At 49.1% G+C, this 26,422-nt stretch overlaps 1 protein-coding gene across 1 annotated transcript in view; it reads left to right on the top strand.

Moving 5' to 3' along the window:
* The window catches only part of RASGRP1 (RAS guanyl releasing protein 1), a 306,300-nt gene that overhangs the window by 103,397 nt on the left and 176,481 nt on the right, over positions 1 to 26,422 (top strand). Inside the window, exon 2 of the mRNA XM_086937025.1 lies at positions 15,629 to 15,810. Within this exon, the coding sequence (XP_086793151.1) occupies positions 15,629 to 15,810 (182 nt within the window). The remainder of the gene's footprint in view (positions 1 to 15,628; positions 15,811 to 26,422) is intronic.

Below are 26,422 nucleotides of genomic sequence, written 5' to 3'. Positions count from 1 at the left end.
ACACGTCAACACGTCTTTGAGGCGGTCTAAAATGTTTTAGGATGACGAACAAAGCCAACCGACAGATAATTGCCGTGTTATAAAACAATGTTGACTGTTTTACAAGAATTATTTTTCACCTCCAAGTTTTTGACTGTTCCAGAATAGAAAGACGTAAAGACATGGCCAGTATTTTCTTTCTAACGGAGGTGGCAGCTCTAGTCCGCGCCTGTTCCCTTCTTTAACCCTTTCGCTGCGGCGGCTATTCTGCCGCAGCGCTAACAGGGCGGGGCGGTCGCGCGGCGGCCGCATGCTGGTGACCGAACCGCTCCGTCACCAGCCGCGGTTGAGCTGTGCTCGTGACGGAGCGGTTGCGTCACGGCCCTCCCCGCTCAATAGAACGCGCCGCGCAGGCATGGCGGCTGGGCCATGATGGAACCGCTCTGTCATCGGCACAGCCCAACTGCAGCTGATGGCGGAGCGGTTCCGTCATCAGCATGCAACGGGTTAAGTTTCTTATTTTACTCCTCTTTCCCTTTATACGTCCTCTCCTCACTTCCAGTTCGGGGGAAAATGCCGGCCGTGCTACAGAGTGGCAACCACCCGCAAGGGACATGAAAACCGGCCCCAATACTGGACCAATTCAAAGGCCTTAATGCCCCGACCTCACGTGATTCATAGGTATCCTTATGTGTGCTTGAAGGATCAGGTTTGCATTTGAGTAGGAAAACATTCATGGCTCACTCACTCCTTCCTGGCTCTCTGTTTTTGTTGTTGGTTTTTTTAGCACAGTTTTATAGCGCGAAATCGACCTGCAGGTATTGGAGCGCTTTACATGAGCACCAGTTATGTTACACGAGCACACATTTTATTTTTTAAGAATTCTGCTGCAAATCTGTTCTTGGCTAATGATGGCTGCCTGGTGATGGATGGAATGTTGCACATTGGCAAAACATTCACCCCCAGTCACAGATCTGGGTTTAATCCATCGTTTTTTTTGCTCACCACGCCACCCGAGTTCAGACATGGCCATATGTAAATCAGTCTTGACCCTGTGCCTCATGGGAACAGTCCAGACCGAACTGCCAAGCCATGTCTCCCCTGGACTGGAATCAAGCATCCTAGGACCGGTTTCTGGCTATCAGCCGTCTTCAGCCAGGATAGCTTGACTCCAGTGGGGCAGTAAGCACGGGACCCTCATCTGGGCATACCCTTCCCACATAGGGTGACCAGCAAAACACACAAGGTGATGGTGATGGCCTCCTCGACAATCCAGTTCTGTATTCTTCACTTGGTCCTGCCGGGAAATTAGGGTGACCAACCACAAGTAAATTTCACGGACGGTCCATAATTTTGCCCTCACGTCCGTTGTCTGTGAGGATCTCTGTTACGGACGCCTTTTGTCCATCATTTTGGGCATTGCACGGAACAGCACTGTTCCCTGCATGAAGCCTCAGCTCCCTGATGGGGCCGCCTTGCACTCTTCCTCTGACCACAAGAGCAGCCCCACCCTGCCATTTGGCATTCTGTCTGTCCGTGGAGTGGTGTGGCTCACTGGTTAGAGGCGGCAGACCCGGAAGCAGAGGTCGGCCCGGGACCATGGTTCGATTCCCGATGCGGCAGTGTTGAAAATAAATACAAACTTGGTGAACATTATCGGCGCCATCTTGCCCCTTTTCCAAGCCCATTCGTGCGCGTAAGCGGCAGCCATTTTGAGCACCATGGCCTCCCTGCCCCTCGCTAATAGCCAGCGCGTCTCTCTCTCTCTTAACCTCGCAAGCATTCCCCCGCACGCTGACAACCCCCGCTCTCTCATGCCTTGGGTCATAAACCCCTCTCCAGCGCAGCTTCACCACGGAATCCTATCCTGTTCCCAGCGCGACACCTCCCCTCATTCCTTTCATGGCCTCAAACCCTTTTGATGCAAACCCCCTTTTCCTGTGTCCCCGTTTGTCTTCCCTGTTCCCAGGCCGCCACCTGGCTCTGCGGATACTGTTTATTACCCCGTACAGTAGGAAGCTTCCCCTCCCCATCAAAAGACCCCCGAACCGATCAAAGCCCCCACCCCATGAGATCCGATCAAACCCCATGCATTCCGTGAATCGGCGGAATGCCCTGCTGTGCGACAACCATCACCTGTTGTGACCGGGGTGGGGAATCCAACTGTAAATGTGTGTGGGAACGGGCCTACAGGGGAGATTCCGAGGATGTTCTTTTTAGTACTAAAGTGTTGCAAGAATGTGCTATGTGCAATAAAGGTCATAAACCCTAGTATAAGAGGCCAGGCCTCAGAGATGTGGGTAGAGCACCTCGTGACGATACTTGCTGTCTGAATTGATGTGTTCTCCTCCGGAGAGAATAAAATCCTCGTTTCCTGCCTTCCAGTCTCCAGCGCCTGCTTCTTCATTGATTAATATTGGTGGGTCATAGAGGCGATACCGCCGGGCAACATAAAAGGGTCTTTGGTTACCGGTTGTCTTTGGAACCCTTTTTTACAATTGGCGTCCCAAACGTGGGGCCCATCAGCGACTCGTGGATCCAGTGGGAGAGGTCCCGACGACAGAGTGAACGACTGCAACGATCGGAAGGTACCCTGTCCGATAGACCCTCGTCTGACAGCCGATCATCCGAACTTCACTGGTTCCGAACAGACCTCTCTCGAGTGATCTACGGTCCTGACTGGGAACCATCAGGAGTGCCACGAGAAGTACGAAGAGAAGAGGGCGATCGGGCGCTGGATTCGGAAGACGAGAAACTGTCCATGCGGTCCGGGTAAGGTCGTGTAAACACGACGAATTGCGAAAGTGATAGATAATTGAAAGTGATTGATAATTGTTGTATTACTTTTTGTTAATTTATTGGAGATTCACTGTCTACAAACGGAGAAACAACAGGCTCTCCCTTTATAAACAGCGAAGGATAGGTACGCACCCGTCGGACCTATTTTTCTCCCCCATTGATTAACTGTTATAGATTGTTTTCTGGAGATTCTCTGTCTGCAAACAGGGAAAAATAGGTCCCCTCTTTACAGATAGTGAAAGGGTAGGTGACGCAAACCTTTGCGAGCCTACTTATTCTCCCCATTGACCATATTGATTTTTTATTTTCGACCTAAACATTGATTAACTGTTATAGATTGTTTTCTGGAGATTCTCTGTCTGCAAACAGGGAAAAATAGGTCCCCTCTTTACAGATAGTGAAAGGGTAGGTGACGCGAACCTTTGCGAGCCTACTTATTCTCCCCATTGACCATATTGATTTTTTATTTTTGACCTAACATTGATCGCTCAGAATTGGTTCATGAGGTATTCACTACGTGCAAACAACGTAGAATAGAAATATTCTGTCTAGTCTTTGCGCGCAGTGATAAGATAGGTAGTGCTGACTATTATCCCATTGTGATCCGTCATGCCTGTCTTCTCCCCACTGGTTAGTAGCCTGTTTTACCCGGACCGCTTATTAGAGATGAACCATCCGGCTCCGCTGGAAGGCACCCCTAATAAGGACATGTTCATGAAGCATGGATTAATTGCTATAGCCTATAGTGAGCTGTGGCATAAATATACGAAAAAGGACCGAGAAAGACAGTGGCCACTGAGAGGATCCTTTGATCTCGACAAAATAGAAACAGTAGAAATAGCCCTTCGTAGGAATGAAACAACACCTATTATGCTCGATAGTCTCGGTATGTGGCGCAAAGAAGCCGCACGACGAAGGGAAGGCGACGAATTCGGAGAAGGTGAAGGGACACGACGGACAACCCTCCAAACGTCTAGTAGGCAAAGGGAAGGGCCAGCGATGGCACAGTCCCGAGGAGTAGACATGAAAAGCGAACGGTGTAAAGGGATGTGCCGACAAGCCAACCCCGGAACACAACGACCCGAAGGTAATCCCCCGACATTACGCACAGGACGGACAGATTTAAAACAAAACCAATGTGCTTTCTGTAAATGTCTCGGGCACTGGAAAGCCCAATGTCCGATTTTGCAGAGCATAGGTAGGAATGGAGGGTCGACAGAAAGGACAGGCCGACAGAAAGGGAAAAGGCACGAAATAAAAACCAATCAGACTAGTACGGACAGGACAGATAGAACCACCCCGTTTGATTATGCTCGGTGGCACAGATTTCGTCAGACCAATTTTAACGACATGTTAGAGTTCTGGGACTGATTGCTCTCTGTTGCTCCCCCACTCTGAAAAACAAACACAACTGCAGGTCAGTGTAAACAACCCCCCGTTAGAGAAAAGACTCAAGAAAGCCAAGCGTCTATTATATAACTTAGGATTTAATTACGGTAAAACACACAACCAACAGTAAATAGAATAACTAGTAGAACTCTCTCTAAAACAAACTTTACTAATAGAAAAAAAAATACAAAACATGTTATGCTCACTCCGGAAGTCCTCCAATGTAACAGTTCGATGGTCCCGCCCATCCGAAACACATAGCACGTGTGGGGCGGGGCCTGCCAGCAACCATGGGCCAAAAAGAGATCGCTGGCGAGAAGGTACTGGAGACTCCACACAGCAGGCAATGAAATGGTCTTCCCATACTGCCCTTCCAGAAATGGCGTCCCCCGGGCCGCGAGTAGGGAGGGGGCGGATGCAAATGGCCCCCTCCCTCGTATCTCCTGGTCCGGCCATCACGAATTCCTCCATCGAACGGATGCAGGGTGGGCAGGGAGGAAGAGGCGACGCGGACGAGCCTCTTCTACCTCCACAGGTAGGAGGCTTCCCTGCCCTGGTCCGGCGCCGACGTCCTCCAGCCGGGCGACGGCCATATACCTACGCTGCACAGGAAATATAATGTCCGGCTGGTATATTTCCTCAGCACAAGACATACAAGACCCGGCTGGTATACTTGCATAGTACAGGACACACAATGTCCGACGGGCATATTTACGGAGCACCGGACGTACAGTGGTCCCCCAAGAGTCGGAATCAGGGGTGTAGGGTGGTCATCATGTGCGCCCCTGATTCCAAGGGACGGTGTAGGATGCGCCGGGAGAGGGAGACGGCACGGGTGAGCCTCCCTCACCTCCCCAGATGAAGGCTCCACTGCTGCACCCTGGCGCCCCGAACCAAAATGTCCTGCTCCAGCAGCATGATGCTCTGTCTTTCGCCATCACAAGAAGTTTCTTCCACTCCTGATGGATACGGCAAAGGTGGCTGCCACAGGGTCTCAAAATGGCGTCTGGGCCCTCGAAAGGCGGGTCTAGGCCGCTGGAGTAACTTTGTCCGAAATTGCAACTCGGGCGCTTGCCCACCTGGGCGCAAGCCCCCACCATCGACAAACATCCCCTCGACTTTGAAGATTCTATCAAAGTCCCAAGAGCCCTCGGCCCCTTCAGGCTTCCGGTGAGGAACAGTTGCATTGATCTCAAATGAAATAACCACGGCACAGCAACAAGATGGCGGTGCTCTCGTGTCTGCATCAGCTTCCGTCTGAACCACCCAGGAACATTATGGGCTAACGAACTCGAGCAAGTTCCGGCTGAACATCAACATGACCCGGTAAGAGAGACTCTACCCCCTCCCTCTCTTGATTGACGGTCCACACCACCAGCCCCTCTGTTAGCACAGATTTCTTTTGAACTGCCGAAAGGGACTCTGGTCCAAACCGCCAATTGTCGGGGATATTTTGCCCCTGATGCTACTTCCGGACTAAACCGGCCTCGCCCAAAATGGCGCTGGTATCAATGGAAACTAACGGATGCCTCGTGGTGTTCCTTAGCTAATGAAACTTGATGTACTAAGATATATATATATACGAACCATTGCGCACTCGATGTTAAAGGGAGGAGGGTTCACCTGGCGAACATTTGAGAAGGGTTCCGTAAAATGTTGATTTCAATGAACAATTTATTTTTGATATTTGTTGTAACTGATACATAACGTCGCTTATGATGCACACCCGCGGTTTACATCTAGGAAATGTGATTACGATGAGCTTGACTGTGTTTCAATTTTATGAACTGAAATGCCCCTGATTCCTTCGTCACGCAATGAAATGTTTTTGGTTACTTGCAAATAATTAATTAGACCTTTTTTACATGTTCTTGTGCTACAAAATAACCCCTACTGTATGTGCTTCCATCGACGACATATCAGGCCAAAATATGAATTGCGCTCTCACATTTTACGTACTGAATAATTCTACAAATAAAGGTCTTAAAAAGCTATGGATAGACATCGCATACTTTTGTAAATACGGGTATCGGTGGGAGGGTTTTTCTGTGCGCAACTGCTCTGCTCTTTTTTTAAGGTTATCCGAGAAATGGTTGTTCGGCCCTGGGTTGATGGTCGAATCAAAGGTATGATACACTGCCTCCAAGATATGCGACTAAGCTCAGGAACTGACGTATGAAGAAGGACCTCGACTTCTGAAAATGGGTAAAGTAAAACGGTGTAATTGATAAAATGTTACAAAGATATGGTGGTCGAAGGTACTAAGGTACAGGGTTGAACGAAGAACTGATATGCCTTAGAACATCACAGCTTTGGGAATGATTTAGGGATCCCGATGGCCGGATACATCTACAAAACCGGGTACCTCGCGCTAGGCACCTCTGATTCCTCTTTTTTAGCGTTTTTCACTACACACGATCCTTAATGCCATCCTCGAACCTCCCCATAAACCACCTATCACATTGCCTGCCCCCATGACTTTAGAAAACCAAAACCCTAAGGGATTATATCCCGAAGAGATAAGTACGAGTATGTGGTAAGTAAAGGACTTTCGTGCCCATACATTTGATGTGTTCGAATGTTGTCCCCCTACCTCCCCTTTTTCCCCCTTTTTCCCTCTGCAGGTTACATTAGAATCCCGATTAGAGTATCATAAGGGATCTGGAACCACGTCACGCCCGATGCATGAAGACGGACTAGCGCTGCAAAACGGCACAACAAGGACGCTCTACCCAATGCACGACCTTTTTTCCTGATCTAATGTTCTTCTGTCCCAAAACTGCATGCTTTCTACATCCTGACACAGACCCGAAACGTCTAAACGTTAGGTAACGCACTGAATAGCCCAAACAATACACGGTCATTCCCATGTCACACGTGTACTGTTTGGCCTATTGTCTGTCTCTTTTTCTCTCTCTCTCTCTCTCTCTTACTCTCTCTCTCTCTCTCTCTCTCTCTCTCTCTCACTCTTCCACCCCTCCACACTTTCCCTCTTCCTAGCAACTGGCACCTAATTGGCGAACCTGGTGCACCTCCTGATTGGCCCCAAATACCACAAGTATTTGCACAAATTTGTCCTACATAAAATTGTATCGGTACCACATTACTACCTCTCCTTTTCTACTAAAATATGGATGAAATTTAAATTGACCGATAGGAAAAGGACAGGTAAGACGACTAAGGTTCCCTAAATTTGACCCACTCTCAGGGAACTATTTGTCAGTGGCTTCTATGATAAAATGTGTCTGTGGTAATGCGACCATCCCCATTGAAAATTGTCTCCGTACCCCAAGCTGTAAGAAATGATCGAGACACCCCCATCTACCCAAAATGCCCCCAGTTTGGTATCAGCTGCCCTGAACGAGAACTTGAAAAACGCCCCTCGCTCCGATTCGCTGTGTCCCTAATCGTTTTTCATAAGATCCCACCTTCCCCGAGGATAAGTTTAATAATTATCGCAAACCACCCCCCGAGTTTTTGTAGTAACCAGGTTGCGAGGATTTATATAGAAAGTTAGAAAGATGTATGCAAAGTTAAAAATTAGATCGAAAATCGAAAGACCTTGTTGCTGTAAGCCTTGCTGAAAATAAGATGTTTTGATGTGATGAAGACTTGTTTAGCCTATGTTCATCCCTCAGAAGGATGCCTATCAGACTATGGTGAATAGCACGTTGCACTTTTTGTAAAATACAAGGCCCTGAAGACCAGCCTAGCCTTGCAAGACTCGTACTAGGGAAATGGGTCTCTGCCAAGAAGAACTGACATCTACTATAATAGACATATGACAAATGAACGTAATAATCATCAAAGCCTCAAAGAATTAGCCAACAAAAGGAAGTTGTAAGGAATCCAGCAAATCCATCATCAATTGTTTATACGTTAGCCGCAAGAATCTCCAATGTAGCGAATGCTTACCCCAGTTGCTTGGTGTTGGGAGAGAAATAGATTTATGTAATTACCTTTTTCTGCAAAATCTCTAAAGACTGTCTTTTCAACACTCATTTAAGGGTATCACTGTCGGAGGAGAAAGAGACCGGATGTGGGAGCACGCGGCCTGACTGCGGATTGTGGAACATCAGCGACGGAGGCCGAGGCGAGACCACAGCAGTAAGGAGTCGCAGGACGGGGCACTGTTTCAAACAAAGCTAAGGAAAGGGCTGACCTGAAGCCCCTGCTCTATGATCAACGTGTGCCAAAGAGTCCCCGCTCTCTGAACATGGTTACGGACCCGCCTGTCGCATACCCTCCGTCCCCCCGATCTGTTCCCGACTTGGCCTTGCTCCATCCCCTCCTCCTCCGACCTACCATAAGGACTGTTCACACCCGCACCTTTCCACCCGAACTCCCAAGTTCCTCCAAATCCTACTGAGCTACCCAGAGAAGAGTACTCCCTGCGTCAGAAGGGAGGGAGCTCCGACTAAGTAGACCACGAACTATGTTAAATCCCAGAACGGTGACCTAGAACTCCACCAAGGGTCGCCCCCGAAGAAAAGATAAACAAAGTCTGTGGTTCTGCCCGCTACCAAGCACCTTGAAGATGATGGAAGCAACAGGAAATGCCCACCACAGAGACTCAAGAAACGAACAGACCTCACAATTCTGGAACAATTGCATTTTCCATTGCAAATCTATGCTCTGTGCTACAAAAGAAAGTGCACCTGCTCCAAAACCGTAACGCATTGCTCCTATGAGGCCTGGCGAAACAAGACAAAATGTACCCCTGCCCGCAGACCTCCAACGACTCAATCCACATGAACATTTCTGTTGATAGGTAATCCAGGTGCTCAACAGTGCCGACAGAAGACGACAAAGGACAACGAGAACTCTGATATATATATATTTTTACTGTATCTCATTTCTCTCCCAACCACCATTGGACTGACTATGCACCCGCCGTATACAAAAAGGACTTACTTATATGATAACTTACCAGTTCTTATTCTATGATCTGTACCCAACGCCCTCGCTACATAATTCTAGTCTGATATTGCATTACGATGACTTTTTCTGCAACCACTTAACGATGAACCCGCCTACTAAATGATGAGATTTTTCAATATGATGTTTATAATGTGATGTTTATGTACAGTTCTTTCGCCTAAGTCCCCTCTCCCTTACTTATGACCGCTGCATATAGGTGTAGATGGGAAATAGGCCAGCAAGATGTCTTGGAAATGTTAAAGGGAGGACTGTTGAAAATAAATACAAACTTGGTGAACATTATCGGCGCCATCTTGCCCCTTTTCCAAGCCCATTCGTGCGCGTAAGCGGCAGCCATTTTGAGCACCATGGCCTCCCTGCCCCTCGCTAATAGCCAGCGCGTCTCTCTCTCTCTTAACCTCGCAAGCATTCCCCCGCACGCTGACAACCCCCGCTCTCTCATGCCTTGGGTCATAAACCCCTCTCCAGCGCAGCTTCACCACGGAATCCTATCCTGTTCCCAGCGCGACACCTCCCCTCATTCCTTTCATGGCCTCAAACCCTTTTGATGCAAACCCCCTTTTCCTGTGTCCCCGTTTGTCTTCCCTGTTCCCAGGCCGCCACCTGGCTCTGCGGATACTGTTTATTACCCCGTACAGTAGGAAGCTTCCCCTCCCCATCAAAAGACCCCCGAACCGATCAAAGCCCCCACCCCATGAGATCCGATCAAACCCCATGCATTCCGTGAATCGGCGGAATGCCCTGCTGTGCGACAACCATCACCTGTTGTGACCGGGGTGGGGAATCCAACTGTAAATGTGTGTGGGAACGGGCCTACAGGGGAGATTCCGAGGATGTTCTTTTTAGTACTAAAGTGTTGCAAGAATGTGCTATGTGCAATAAAGGTCATAAACCCTAGTATAAGAGGCCAGGCCTCAGAGATGTGGGTAGAGCACCTCGTGACGATACTTGCTGTCTGAATTGATGTGTTCTCCTCCGGAGAGAATAAAATCCTCGTTTCCTGCCTTCCAGTCTCCAGCGCCTGCTTCTTCATTGATTAATATTGGTGGGTCATAGAGGCGATACCGCCGGGCAACATAAAAGGGTCTTTGGTTACCGGTTGTCTTTGGAACCCTTTTTTACAATGCAGGGTCTTGGGCCATGGTCAGCGAACTCGATAATTCTCGCCTCGGTGCCTACTCCAACCATGGGTCCCACTCAGCAACTCTGGGCAATAGCTTGCTTAATCTCTACTAACGGCCCCATCAGCGCCGGGGATGCTTGTCTTCACCTTGGAGATGCCCAGGAGGGACCATCACACAGGGAAAGCCAGGATGGGTTCCCCAGCGGTATACAGCACTGGGACCCCCCTTTGCTGGGGCAGCAGTGCGCTTTACAAGTATACGACATTTAACATTTTAACATCTGTGGTTGATTGCCACATACAGAATGACAATGGGCCAGTTTGGAGTGTTACTGCATGCAGTGGGCCTCTTCTGTATGCAACTCTGCAGACAAAGGCTGGTCTCATAATTTATATGAAAAGGTGGGCCAGTGAGTAAGTGAAGGGATGGGTGGATGACTGGATGGATTAGTGAAAGGGTAAATGGATGAATGAAAGGGTGAATGGATGGATAATGAGCGAAAGGAAAGATGGATGAGTGAAACAGTGGCCGAGTGAATGGGTGGATGGATTAGTGAAAGGATGGATGAGCGATCGGGTCAATGGATGGATTCATGAGTGGATGAGTAGAAGGATGGGTGGATGGATGGAAGGAAGGATAGCTAAATGAAAGGGTCAATGGAGAGAGAAAGGGAGGATGGATGGATGACTGAAAAGGTGAATGGGTGGAAGGATGAGTGACTGGGTGGATGGATGAGTAAGTGAAAGGATAGGTGAAAGGGTAAATGGCTGGATGGATGAGTGGATGGATAGGTGGAAGAGTGGATGGATGAGTGTACGGATGGATAGGGTGAAAGGGTGGATGGATGAATGAGTTAAAGTTTGGCTGGAGGGATGGATGAGTGAAATGATGGATGGAAGTATACATGATGGATAGGTTTGCAAATGGATGAACGTTTAGGCTTACTCATATACTATTGCACAACCTCCTCTGATGTGTCTGTAAAATGTACCTTTTGTCTCGAAGTTTTGTCCTGAATTTTCACCTCCTGTTCTGAATTTTTGTCCTGAATTTTGACCGTGTCCCGAATTTTTACACTTGCCATCCTGAATTTGCACCCATGGCAGTTGGTCAACCTACTGGAAATGTCCGCCCTCTCTTTTCTGAGGATGTGGGCACCAAAGAGTATGGCTCCTTTTAAAGGGGCTGCCTTCCTTCATGCCGCACTGCAGCATTGTGGGCAATGTCATGCCTCATGCTTTTTAGTATTGGCTCCTCACAGGAAAATGGTCATACGCACATCACCGTTTTGCCCAATGCCTTACTTACCCCAGTGAGTACCAGTACTGTCCTCAGTCCTGGAGAAGTTCTAGCACCCAAAAGGAAAAAAAAATCAGAAGCTCCGGTACTCAGTACCTGTGAGTACCGGCACTTCCACTGCTAATAATACTACACTTTCTCTAGCTAGGCATGTTGAAAACATTGTCCACTAGCATTGTGTCTATTTACAGAAGGCAGGGATGACTAGCTGAACCCCCTAGACTGTTTCTACTGTTTGCTTAAATAGAGAGTGGGGCACGTTCAAGCCAAACCGCAGATTAGTCAGGGAGCCGCGCAGTTTCCAAAGCACAAAATAATTGTATTATACCTCTCTAATAAAGTCCTATAGTTCAATGCAGTAAGGAAATTCCTTTGCTCTCTATAGTTTGACTTCCCTCTCTTCTATGTTCCCAAATCTCGGCAAGTTGGAAACAGATCAAAGTAACTGATGTCTCACTGGTGTTATCAGACCCTGGTGTGATCAGATAAGTGCCGCCAGATACACTCACGGTGTGAGAGCTGAGATCCATGACCCATATGTGTACTGTAGGTAGGCACAGACAGAACAGGAAGTGGTTATCGAGGGACCGCCTGTTAGGTGAAATGTTGCCTCGCATGGTTTCCGGTCACGTGACAGCGCGCCCTTCCTGTCAGCCCCGCCGTCTGGCTGCGATCCAGCTCGCTAGCCACGTACATACACTGATTAGAAGTGACGCGGGCAGTCGTCGCTTTTAACACTTTCATGTAGCTTTTTGTTGACCTTTCATTTGAAACTCCGCCCCCAGCCCTTCAGAAATCTCCCCGGACAGACCCCAGGAGACCAGTTCGAAGTGAATTCTGACGCCACCCTCCTGGCTGGCGCACAGTGTGAGCTTGCTCAGGGGCGTAGCTTCAGGGGGGTGTTTGGAGTACGACACCCCCTCAAATAAATGCCCACTTGGCTTGGTGGTTGGGTCTGTGGGCCCAGAATCGGGTCTCCTGTGTCTGAGTTGGTTTTCCCACTTGTTTAGTTGGGAAATGTGAGATTCACAGCCCCTGAATCTCGCTGACTAAGCTATGCCTGTGCTGTGAGCTTGCTTATTGCTAGGCCTGCAGCGAGCCCTTCGCATTTCAGAGACTGAAACTTGCACACCGACAGCCTCAGCTCAGCATGTGAGAAACGCTGGAAAATCGAATTTTTCGTCTCCTATGATACATCAAAGCACACCCTTATTTCTGGTCACTCTAGAGGGTTTCAACCAGAGCTTTAAGTGGGATGAAAAAACTAGGGGGCGGGGGGTTGTGTCTCTCAAAGGGGCCTGGGCAATGTAATTAAGGGCGTGACGTAAAACATGTAAGCGAAAAATCCATGCTTGGCATAGCGTGCCGCCTGACTTGTATTTTGCTGCTTCTGTGATTGCATCCAGACATATAATACAACGAATAGCATACACCTACAGCAAGCCAAAGCTATTGGCTTTGCCAATGGTTGTTAGTTGCATAAGCAACAACTATGGCTAAGTTGAATATAATATGACAATCCTTCAGTTCTGAAATTGAGAGTGTGAATGTTCGCACTATATAAAATCGCATTAAATAAAACAATTAAAAAAACTGCTGCAGAGTTAAGATTTTTTTTCACCTGGAGGGGGCTGAGCACCGGCGGGACCGGGCCCACTTAAAGCCCTGGTTTCAATTATAGATCATGGGTAGCCACAACATGCCACCATTTTGAAACTAGTAGGGGTGAGGTTTTGGGGGGGAAATCGGGGGACTTCATTATCCTCATTGATGTTCATTGAAGCAAATGGAATTTCAGGTGGGAGCCCCTAAAAGGAATCCAGTTTTGGCCTAAAAAATCAGGAGTCTCCCGCCTGAATCGGGTCTGTTGGGGCATGTGGGTGCGTGTAGCTGATAACACGTGTGATGTCATGATATACAGAGACTGCCAGACAGAAGGCTGGAGGTTGGCCTGGGCCACACCGACCACATGTGCTTCCGGTTCTGGGGTCAAAGAGCAAAGAATTTGGCCAGAAGCAGATGGATGACGTTTCTCGACTCACCTTCATAGGGGTGCTGCGACTGCGGTGCACGTGTTGCAGCCTGCAGCATCTTCTATGCAGTCTGTGCTAATAGACGTGTGTCGCACGCGTGCTGCGGTAGATTAAGTTTCTGCAGGCTGCAGTCCTGTGGTGTGGTTGTGTGTGTGTGTGATCCAAGCCCACCTCTAAGTGATGCTGGTGTTACCAGCGCATGTGACCTGCTGCCCCTTTGCTTATACACGAGGTGTGCCCATATGCACAACCATTTTTTTCACTCTCTCCAATGCACTACTCTGTCCCACCCTATACCTCTCTCGTTCTCTCCTCTACCGCATCCCAAACCTCATTCTTCTACGAACATCTCCAAAATAACCCTTTCTGGACTCTTTCCTCCTCTATCCCTCCTGACTCGCCCCAAACCTCTTTCTAAACCCCTTTCTGAATTCTTCCCTCATGCACCCCTCCTTTGACTCATCCCAAACGGCTTTACCTACTATGATCTCCCTATTCTCCTTCTTGAGACGCTTCCCTCCTCCATCCCTTCCTTTTACTCATCCCAAACCTCATCTTACTACTATTCTCTACACCACTCCACTCTACACCACTCTTCACAACTCCACTCCAATACACGGCCCTCTATGCCACTCCACTTTTCGCCATTCCACCTTACGACACTTCACGCCACTGTCTTCTATGCCACTAACATGCTGGTGTACAACATGGCTAAAACACATTGGCAAAGCCAATAGCTCTTGCATACGCGAGACACATTGGCTTTGCCATTGCTTGTTTACATAAGGCTCCATACCACACTGCTGCTGGATCTAAGCTCTGTAACTAACAGATGTTTCTATTTCCCAGTTTAATAGTAACCAATGGATCCATAGCCCTAATATTCAGATAGTGATAGCAGAGCCGAACAGAACAGACTTGCTTGGGAAATGTCTTTGGGATTGGATTGGGCTGGGACAGACATCCCCTGCTCTACATGTCTCATCAGACACCCCCTGCTCAAACACTCCCCTTCTCTACAGACCTCGTCAGACGTCCCCTGTTCTAGCGGCCTCTTCAGAAATCCCCTGATCAAAAGGCCTCATCAAACAATTCCTCCTCTAGAGACTTGATCAGACATCCCCATACCAGACACTATCTTTCTCTAGAGGCCTCATCTGACACCCCCTGCTCTAGAGCCCTCGTCAGACTCCCCCTACTCTAGAGGCCTCGTCAGACACCCCCTGCTCTAGAGGCCTCATCAGACACCCCCTGCTCTAGAGGCCTCATCAGACACCCCCTGCTCTAGAGGCCTCACCAGACACCCCCTGCTCTAGAGGCCTCGTCAGACACCCTCTCCTCTAAAGGCCTCATCAGACACCCCCTGCTCTAGAGGCCTCATCAGACACCCCCTGCTCTAGAGGCCTCATCAGACACCCCCTGCTCTAGAGGCCTCATCAGACACCCCCTGCTCTAGAGGCCTCACCCGACACCCCCTGCTCTAGAGGCCTCACCAGACACCCCCTGCTCTACAGGCCTCATCAGACACCCCCTGCTCTAGAGGCCTCATCAGACACCCCCTGCTCCAGAGGCCTCATCAGACACCCCCTGCTCCAGAGGCCTCATCAGACACTCCCTGCTCTAGAGGCCTCATCATACACCCCCTGCTCTAGAGGCCTCATCAGACACCCCCTGCTCTAGAGGCCTCATCAGACACCCCCTGCTCTAGAGGCCTCATCAGACACCCCCTGCTCTAGAGGCCTCATCAGACACCCCTACTCAAAGGGCCTCATCAGACACCCCTCCAGCCCCTGCTCTAGAAGCCCCTCCCCGTCGCCACGGGCCCGTGAAGCTTTCCTAGGTTCCCATTTGCATATGAAATGACTGTAACAGAGAGTGTCTTGTTTGTTCCCTCTCTTGCTGAGTGGGAAGGAGGGGGTTATCTCTTCCCCTGGAGGAAAGCTCTCTTATCTCTCGTGCAGCTGATGTTCCTTTCCCTTCTCCCGGCTGGCTCCCCGGCCCTCCCGCGCCCTGGCTGATGCCCCCCTCCTCGCTCCTCACTTGGGGTCTCTCTCTCTCCCGCAGGAGGCCCGCCACCAGCGGCAGCACCATCCCTAAACTGGCCCTGGAGCTGAAGCAGATCATCCACTGCGCCTCGCACCCCAAGCTGCCGCAGGTCACACCGTGCAAGATGGGCGCGCCGCTGGGACAGCTGGCCAAGGGGGCCAGCCTGGAGGAGCTGCTGGAGTCCTGCATCCACTCCTTCGGTGAGTCCCTTTACCTTCCCTCCTCTGGCTGGGATGCGATGTGGCTTGGATTCGAATAGCGCTCTTCTCGCATTGCTCTTGTTTCGTAGCACTGTGAGGTTGCTGGGGCGTTCGCTGCCGGGTGGATGAGGGGTTTCCTGTCGGGAGTGTCCAAGTGCTGTGCCCCCTGTCCCTGCTCTTCCTTGCCTGGCTGCTCCTGCTGTCCTCTTCCCTGCTCATGCGTTACCTCTCCCGTGCCTGTTTCTCCTGTCTGATTATACAGAGTTTCTCCTGTGTCTCCCTCTGTCTGTCTAACCCTGTCTCTCTCTCTCTCCTGTGTCCAAGTCTCCCTGTGTCTTTATCCTCGGAGACTTCAGTGTGTCTCTCTCTGTCTGTCCATACCTGTCTCTACCATATCCATGTCTCCCTGTGGCTGTATCCTCTGAGTCTTCGGTGTGTCTCCCCTTGGCTGTGTCTCCCTCTCTCTGTTTATCCATGTCTCTCCTGTCTCCATTTCTCCCTGTCCCTCTATCCTCTGAGTCTTCCTTGTGTCTCCCCTTGCCTGTCTCCCTCTGTCCTTGTTTCTCTCTCCTGTGTCCATGTCTCCATGTTCCTCTAGCCTCTGTGTCTTCAGAGTGTCTTTGTGTCTCCTCTGGTCTGTCTCTCCTCTGGTCTGTGTCTCCCTCTGTCTCTCTCCTGTGTCTCCGTCTCCCTGTACCTGTTTCTGCCCTTAGTCTTCCTGTTGTCAGCCTGTGTCACCCCGCTTCTGTTCCACATGTCTCCCCATGTCTCCCTGGGTCTCCCTCTGTCTGTGTCTCCCTCTGTCTGTGTCTCCCCATGTCTCCCTGTGTCTCCCTCTGTCTGTCTCTCCGTGTCTTGGTCTCTGAGCCTGTCTTGCTGCAGCTGTCTCTCCGCATGCCCCTGTACCCCCTTGTCTGACTCATGCGAGTGCACTGCTGTTACCTGTTGTCTGTGTCACCCCATGTTTGTTTCTTCCTGTGCCTGAATTATTCCGGAGCCTGAGCCTTTCTGTGCCTGTCTCCACATGTCTGTGTCGCCTGGCTGTCTCACTCTCCACATGTCTGTGTGCTCCATGTCTGTCCCCCAATAGTCTGCGTATGTCTGCGTTCTCTATGTCCGAGTCTCCTTACACCTGAGCCTGCCAGGGTCGTATCTATCAATGGTGCAGAAGGTGCAGCGGCACCGAGGCCTAGAGGTCTGAAGAAGACTCTTTACCTCGATACGTAGCTGTTTTACCACAAGCTTGCTTTGGGGCACTGGTCAGTTGTTATGTTGTAGGGGTTGTACTTTGAAGTAGTGTCATGTGGTGCTGCTCAGGGCTTTAAGTCGGACCAAAAAACTGGAGGGGTCTATCGAAGGGGCGTGGCCTGTGTAATTAGGGGCGTGGTCTAAAACCTCAGCTAAAAATCTGTGCTTAGCAAAGTGTGCCACCCGACTGGTATTTTGCTGTTTCTGTCATTGTATCCAGATATATATATATATATATATATATATATATATATATATATATATATATATATATATATATATATATATATATATATATATATATATATATATATATATATATATATATTATACAACAAGTAACATTACACCTACAACAAGCCAAGAGTATTGGCTTTGCCAATGGTTGTTAGTTGCATAAGATAAATAAGCAACAACAATGGCTTCCTTGTATATAATATTGAAATGCTTCGGTGCTGAAATGCTGAGACTGTGAAAGATTTTTAACGCGCCTCTTTGAAGTTACATCAAAGGCAGCGAAGGGGGGCGCTGCTGCCGAGTTAGGATGTTTCTCATCATAAGCGTGAGGGCAAAAATGAGAGCCCAATAGGGATCCGTCTCAGCACCTGGCTTTTGGAACTGCCGGTGCTGAACAACCGGTAGGACCCGGCCCAATTAAAGCCCTGGTGGTACCGTCTGGTGAGGTTATGGTGATGACATGGTGTTGTGCTAGCGTCGATGGTAGCAGGGTGTGAAGTGTTGTTGCGGTGTGGTATATTATGTTTTGTTTTGTTGTGGTACGCAATGCTAGGCCGTGCTGCGCTTTGCTAAAACAACACTAGTGTTTATGTAGCGCTTGCTCCCTCCGTATGTACAGTTTCATAGCACTCTACAGAACACGTATGCATTACCAGGGTTCAAAGAGGAGGTCTGAGGGCCGCGGCCCACAACCTAGGCCATGTGTTTGCAGCACTTAGGCTCCCCACTCACCTCAACCCCCACCATCCAACCCCCTACCCCCCTCCCCCCCCCCCCCACACACACACACACACACACACTAGTTTCCAAGTTGGGAGGAGGGGCAGAGTATTTTAAGAATGGCATTTTAAGAGTTCAGGTCATTGTTTCAGAAGAACCCAGGCGGGTGTTTCAATAAAGTAAGTACCATGCCAGCGCCTAGAAACAGTTCGGCGCTACACGCTGTATTTCTTACTATCTAGCTAGGGCTTATTTTTACATTTTAAAAACAAACACAGCCTGTTAGGAAAGTTGGACATTAGACTCTCTAGCAAGAAGGACAGGGTGCCAAAGGATGGAGAAATGACACGTTTACCTCCCCCACGACGAACATTATGGTGTGATATGGTGTGACATTGGTGTCTGGGGTCTGTTGGGGGGAGGGGAGATGTGGGGAAGAGGTGTTAAATCAAGGTGCGTATTGGGTCAGACCCCCGCACCCCCCCCCCCCCCCCCGCCCCCTTTCTCCTACAGAACGGTGGAGCACGAAGAAGACGAGGCGAGCAGGAGGGACACACTGGGAAGAAGGGAAGCGCGAGAGGGTGAGCCTGTGGGGAGGCTGGGTAAAGAGGCGAAGACAGAGAGGAGGATAGCCAGTGTGTCAGGGGCCCTGGACCTGGTGCAAGGAAAGAAATGCAATAACCTAGTTTTAGTGGGCCCCTCGGATCTCCGATCACCTGCACTAATGGAAGCACCGCCTGTCGGTGAAGGTGGCAAGAGCAGAGGCGGAGGGAACGGGAGGAACGCTTTGTACTCTGCTCCCTGTGTGTTGGTCGTCAGTGCGACACATACAGCATCTTTCTAGGCTTCACGCGACAAGTGTTTCTGTGAGAAGACTTCCAGGAAATTACTGTACTAAATATTACACTTACAGCGCACTAACGCCAGTGAGGCGGCCTCGTGGCGCTGGCCGCAGCTGGAGAACCAGAAGGCTGGTTAGTAACAATACCTTGGTGCTGTGTTGTGAGATGCCCTTTCGGGCACTCTCTAACTCCCCCTCCCTCCCCTCCTCGCCTCCCCCCGCCCCTCGCTCATCCACCCGCCTGGACAGGCAGAGGGTGTCATTATTGACATTCCACACACCAAATGCCCACAGCCACGAAGCCTGTACAGACAACTCCTCCCCCTGAGCACAGTGACCCAGAGCATCTCCAATCCCCACCCCACTTACACCGACAGTACACATGTACCCGGGCACTGTCGGCATGCCAAAGGTCACGCATCACGCGTGACACTACGCATTTTAGTATACTGTGCCATACCAGGAAGCAATGGAAATGGCCTGGATTTGGCAAGTGTTGGTCTGAGGGGATTAAGGGTCGCCGTCCGCAGGACTCTTTAGCTCCTCTCTGGCGTAGAGCCTCTTACCACCTTCCCTTGCTTTAAGAAGAAGAGTGCATGATACTGGAAAAGAGAGGTATGGGCCATACTGGGAGGGAGGAGGAAGAGACCGACACGGGCACTTGGGAAGGGGAAGAAAGATGCACGTCGGAGGAGAGGGAATTACAACCAAGAATGGAAAGTTGATGAGCCAACTGGAAAAGTTTGGAGATTGAACAGCGGTCGAGAAAGAGTGAAGCATAAATTAGGTGGGGATGAAAGACGCAAGAACATGGGCACTATCAGTTTCATCTCTGTACAGTGTGTCTTTAGTGAGATGTTGGAGCAAGGAAGGAGTGTGAGAATAAGAGAGGGACTAGACATGAAGGAGGCAATAGAGACCCCGAAGAGAGGTGGAGCAAAACAGAACAATAATACAACGGAGAAACGAGAACGCACAGAGTACAAGAAGCAGAATCTTCCAGGAGAAAGGTGCAACTACCCATGAAACCAGGTAACTTTAAGCAGAACTGACGTCATGTGCTTTAGACCTTCGTTTTAAAGGTGTGTTGCATTTCTTATTAATATCCGAGTCTGTTTTTCATCGAGATTGGTTGAAATTCGTGTTGCTTGAATGAGATTTGGTTCGGTGGTGTATCCTCTTTGAGAAGCTGGCTCAGTAGCCGCTGCTGCCAAGACATGTCCATAATCTGGAGGTCACAGGATACAATCCTGGCCGGGCCCACTCTGCCTTTCAGCCATCTGAATGCGATATTATTACCGTTACTGTATTGTAGCATTTCTATAGCACTTCATGTGATTGAAGAATTGAATTGAAGAATAATTTGTATTGCGCAGAACAATAACCCGAAGGTATCAAGGCGCCTAGCAAAAGGTCAGGAAGGACCAAGAGGGGAGACATAGAATCTTAGACATAAGCTTGCTTGAAGAGAAAGGTCTTTAAGGCGGTGCGAAAAATCTGTAGGGATGGAAGGGATCTCAGATCCAAAGGAAGTTCATTCCACCACTTAGGAGCCAGAGTGGAAAAGGCTCTACCGCCCCACCTGACTTTCCGTACACGGGGAGCTGCAAGAAGCAGCTTCCCGGAGGAACGCAGGTTTCTACGGGGAACATAGTGGGAGATAATGGATCCAATTCCAGTGTCGCTCTTTTTAGCGATGGCTCTGTAGGTCATACACAGGACCTTAAACCGAATACGCAGTTCCACCGGCAGCCAGTGCAGGGTTTTTCTGGCTGCCGTGGCTGAAGAGCGTCTGGGGATATCCAGAACAAATCTGGCTACGGCATTTTGGACCACCTGCAAGCGCTGCAGCTGTCCTTTATTGAGTCCTGCATACAGCGCATTGCAATAGTCCAAACGCGAGCCGATGAGAGCGACAGCTATCTGTTTTCTTGCCTGGAGGGAAAGAAATTTCCTGACCCTACGGAGAGTATGAATCAAGCCCCAGCAAGTGGAGACAGTTCTGCTCACCTGGTTGCCTAGATCAAGGGCAGGATCTATTATCACCCCGAGGTTTTTAGCAGAGGATGTGGGGGAGGGACAAGTACCAAGGGAGTCAGGCCACCAGTTGGCTGACCAGATGTTTTCTTTTCCCCCAAACACCATCACCTCAGTTTTCTCCCCATTCAGTTTCAGAGAGTTCAGAACCATCCACCTACCGACCGCCTCCATACAAGATCTAAATTTGGAGGCGATTGGTTCATCTGAATGGGGAAGAGAAACGAGGATTTGAGTGTCGTCTGCGTACGAGACTACCTCCATCCCGAAAGATCTTATAAGTTTGGCCAGTGGGGTGACATAGATATTAAAAAGGGTCGGGCTGAGGGCAGACCCTTGAGGAACCCCACATAGCACCGGACGGGATGGAGATAGAAACTCCCCAAGTTTGACTCTTTGTTCCCTCCCTGTAAGAAAGGAGGTCAAGAGATCAAGAGCTGCGTTCTTCACCCCCACCTCCCTCAGCCGGGATGTAAGTACCGAGGGGGAGAGGGTGTCGAAAGCCGCCGTTAGATCTAGCAGGACCAGGAGAGATGTCTGGCCCTCATCTACTGATGTACGGATCTTGTCAAGTACGATGGTGAGGGCTGACTCAGTACTAAATTCTTTCCTGAATCCATGCTGAGAGGAGTCTAAGCATCCAGAGCTTTCGACAAAGGCGGCGAGATGTTTGTTGAGATGAGTCTCAAGCATCTTGGCAGGAGCAGGGAGCAGGGAGATAGGCCGGAAGTTTTTTAGAACCCCCGGATCCAGGGAAGCCTTTTTCAGCAGGGGTTTCACTACTGCCTTCTTCCACTCTGCAGGGAAGATACCATCTCTAATGGCAAGATTCATTATCTCCACCAAAGGAGGTAAGAGGGTATCCCTACATTGTTTAATGACCTTCAGAGGACAGGAATCCAAAGGAGATCCGGACTTAGTCTTGGCTAGCAGGAGCTCAAGATCTTGTACGGTCAACGAGGGAAAGGTGTCCAGAGTGCAAGGAGTGGAGATTTCGGTGATGGTTAGACTCATCTCCACACCAGGTGTAGATGCACTGAGGGCAGCTCTTTGTTCCTCAAGGGCTAAGTAAATGTCCTGATTAAGAAGGAGCTACCTGCTGATATTCTTGCAAAATGGATTGCTTAGTGCTGAGCATTCACCCAACGTTATTATGAATTCTGCAACATGTAGCTTTCCTTTATTTCAATCGAATTATAATGTTTTGAGAATAACATAGTTTCACTGATAAGGTAATGACTGCAGGCCACACAGTTTGCAAAAACATGCCACACAGATCAATTAGCAATATTTGAAATTTGGTGTGTCTCTCTAGAGGTGGGGACGGGGTCATACGAAGTGACAAGCCCATGACGTAGTTGTCAAGTGGCCTTAAGGGTTGCATGACTGACCCCATCCACCAGTTACGACTCTAAACCCAAGATCACTTTGCATTCTGGAGTGTTTTATGGTAATTTCAAAATCATTATATTATACAAAACTATGCCATTTCTGGTAGTTAGCTTATTACATGTCAACTGTTTTATTCTGCATGTGATGCATTTTCACTCATAATGTCACATATATGACAATACAGTATCACACATAATCACACCAAAAACATGCAAATGTCACTCATAGGCAAACACAAACCTTGGCAGCTTTGGTGCACCTAGTTCGAAAAAGCCCTCCCCCGTATCCACTATCTGATCTGGGCACCGAGAGCCAGGGTCACAGTGGTCCCTCGATGCTCAAGAGATCACTTGCTCAAATATAAGACATTCCAGAGCCTGGCCGCCTGTACCGAGAAATCCTATCCCCCTTCTGCCTTTCAGTACAGAGATCTGGACTCAGGTGCTCACTGCACCTTCTACTGACCACGTGGCGACTTGTAGGCCATCCCAGAGACGGCGAACTATACTATGAACAGTCGTGGCTGCTGCCAATACGCAGGTTGGGGGGGGGTTTAATAAAAAAAAAGAGATACCCAGTGCTTTAAGTGGGACGAAAAGAATGAAGGGTCTCTCAAAGGGGCGTGGCCAATGTAATTAAGGGGGTGGCTTAAAACACGTAAGCTAAAAATCTGTGCTTGGCATAGTGTGCCGCCAGACTTGTATTTTGCTGTTTCTGTCATTGCATACAGATATACAATACAACAAGTAACATTACACCTACAGCAAGCCAGGACTATTGGCTTTATCAATGGTTGTTAGTTGAATAAGATACATAAGCAGCAACTATGGCTTTGTTGTATATAATATTGAAAAAACTTCCACTTAAAGCCCTGGTGACACCACGACGATGTTGCTGCTCCTGAGTTTCAAAAAGAGAAGGGAAATTCAGAGATAAAATGACTCTCTTTGAAGGATTTCCCTTCCCCTAGAATGCTCACCTTGCATGACATCATGACGTAACTTGACTAGTGAGAAGTGAGCAGTGTGATCACACGCACATCGATGTGCCTGCTGTCACTGCGTTCTGGAAAAAAACAGACCACCTGTGCCAGGGCTCAAAACGGAGATCGATTGAGACCCATATCGAGGCTCCCTTTAAAAACTGCTGGTGCTCAGACCCGGTGAGACCCGGCCCAATTAAAGCCCTGGACATACCTGATGCTGCAGCCTGTCTCGTGCTTCAGTTCTCCTCTGCTCTCAAGCTACTCCCAGCAGTCCCTGGGATAGACTCCCCATCCAATCCAGACGCTGCTATCTTGCCATGAGACCAGCGTCCGGATCAGCCTGAGCAGGCTGTTTTGATGTTCGCTCAGGCACAGGGAGTCTGTGCTGTTTCTCCCCCCAGCTGTAGAATATAGCTGTCTTGAAGAAACCTAAGTGCTCATGTTTGTTTGGACGGTCTAAGACAGCCGGCCAAACTGACATGCGCACTTATAAGTGCCCAACACTCCTCCCCATCTGCCATGGCCATAACCTGGCCCCTCCCTACACACACATGGCTCAGCCAGCGTCTGAAAAACAAAATTTTAATAAAATATCATTTTATTTTATTTTTTGGTTACTGGCTCTGACCCAGCGAGGCAACAATCCTCCACTGTTGCGGAGGAGCGGCCGCTGACTGTGAAGGTCCTAACCCAGTGTTTCTTAACCTGTGGCCAAGGAAGCCTGGGGTTCAGAGGAGCCTAGCCAGAGGTCCGCGACTACTCAGAAAGTTACATTAATTAGCTGTATATAAATAAAGCCGCTAAATGTACAGTTGAACATTTTAAAACGTTATTTAAATGGGAAGGCATTTGAACCTGGAGGCAAAAAATTAATTTTGTATCCTCAAATTGATTTGTGGGAACAGTGCAGGTGCACCAAACAGAATATAATAACATGGATAAGTGACCTCAATTGAATTTAGAAATGCTCCAACCTTCCTATTAAAAATGTGTTTTTTTCTCTTAACTTTTTTTTTTATTTAACTAAAATATTTCATCATTTGTGTATTTATTTGATAAATGCTTGATTTTGTGTATTGTTTTGCTGTTCAATTCATCGAAAATGCTTAGGCCTGGTTCTCAGCATCCAGTAATTTCTCAGTGGGGATCCCTGGGTTCTAGTAATGATTAAAAGGGGTCCTCAAAAGGTGAAGAACCACTGCTCTGACCTATTTTGGACTCAGAGCCAGTGTGTAGACCGCCTGCCGCATGTAAAGTGTTCCAGAGGTTGGAGGCCTGCACAGAGAGCCTGCCCCCCCCCCCCCCCCACACCTGGGAACAGAGACGCGGCGTCCTGTGATGCTGACAGCGCCCCCTGCTGCATGCTGTGCTCTTCTGCACATTTATGAATCATACAGAACACTGAAGGCACCCTGAGAAGCGGCCACTTTAAACACTCTTAATAATACGCATCAATAATCCACGAGGGACGCTCTGTTCTGCCTGCTCAAATGTTGTTTGTACTTCTTGAAGGGGTTCCAAGTGTTCTCATGGTTGTGCATTTTGTCCGTCAGAACCAGTGGTAGCGTTTCCATACTGTAAATAAGGCCGGTGTTTGACCATCATAGGCGGGGGGAGGTGAGGGTGGGGGAGGGGGGGGGGGGTGGATCCTGTTGCCAAAAGTGTGTAAGTGTCAGATGAGTTTGCTAGTCGGGGTGAGCAGGGGGTGGATTGGGTTGTCGCCATGGTGACCCGGGAGCATCCCTGTTGCATCTCACAGCAATTTCACACCTGTTGCCTCTTTTAGAAAGGTCGGTAATTCTGCCCAATAGTAATTTGTCCGTAGACAGGACCACCAGGTATATCGCAGCGCTCTCCTCTGTTGGCACCTTTTGCAACATATATCAGAAGTCCCAAACATGAGCCTGAGCTGAACCAGAGTCAAATGACAGTGATTTGAGATTTTATAAGTTTTCAAATTGTATTGGGTGCAGATCAACTTCTTCGAAGGCCTTGGGGAGCTGGTCCCTGACTTTCCTCAGAAAGACTTCCGCGAGGCCCGCCTCCCTTCTTTGCGAGTAGTAATGCCTGGCAGGAGCTGGACTGGCTCCAGGCGCCATCTGTAGGGGTGACATTTCTTCTCATGAGGAGACCTGCATAAAGATGGTCTCTCGCGAGGTGAAACCCCTGCTCCCCCTCATGGGTCTTGCATCACTTCCCACCCAGTGCAAAGTCTGGAGCAATTTATAGTTCTCCCTGTAGGAAAGTTCTGCAGAGTTCCTCCCACTCTGCCCTTGTTTTGAGCTCCAGCCTGGTGAAGAGATGCCACCCACGCCTTTGCTGGCAGTGCCCTGCCTTCTTTAGAAAAAGTTTATTAGCTAGTCGCAGGAGGAAGTCCAGGTTGTGTGTTAGGGTGGTCAAGGAAGATGGTAAGGTGGTGCCTTTATTCCTTCAAACCAGACCGCCCCAATAAACAAGGAGGAGGGTCTTAGTTGTGCAGAAAAAAGGATGTCAGGACGGGCATATGGCACGGGGGTAGCCATAATAGACAATGTACAGGGATGGGAGAGTTGGACTCTTCAAGTGCCAGCCATGGCTTCATTTCATCTGCTGAACAGATCTGACTGCCACACAGAATCTATAATGTCTTGGAGTCCTAACCCCCCCCACCAAATAGTGGGGGGTTTCCCCATATGTGACATTTAGCAGTCGAGATGGGATATCTTTTAGCATGTTTTTGGAGAAGTTTGTGCAGCGTATAAAAGGCGATGAAGAAACTTCATCTCGATACTGTTGAAGTGGCTGAACTGCAACGGGTCCAGTCGGCCATGGGCTGAAAAGCCCTTAAAAGGCATTTCCCGCAGTGTTGGGACATTACTGGCGTAAAGTGAGACGTTCCAAGAAATCTTGACTTCATGGTATTCTAGGAGTCCCATCGAATATTAAAAACCTACCCGCAATAGTTACTTATATGAACCATATGTAGGATCAGCAATCCCTATCAACTGGGTCCAAAAGTTTATTTTGAACCCAGCTGCCTCAGAGAACGATTCTATCTCTGCCACTGCGTCAAGAACAGAAACCTCTGGATCCTCCGGGAAGCATAGAACATCATCAACAAAGAGGACCCGCTTGTAGGCACAATTCTTTGTTGCAAAGCTCCTACTCGCCTC

The sequence above is a fragment of the Lissotriton vulgaris genome, chromosome 9, assembly GCF_964263255.1.
Source record: "Lissotriton vulgaris chromosome 9, aLisVul1.2, whole genome shotgun sequence".
Classification (NCBI taxonomy): Eukaryota; Metazoa; Chordata; class Amphibia; order Caudata; family Salamandridae; genus Lissotriton; species Lissotriton vulgaris.
Note: the sequence above shows the minus strand (reverse complement) of the source record. Positions and strands in the feature narration are given on the sequence as shown.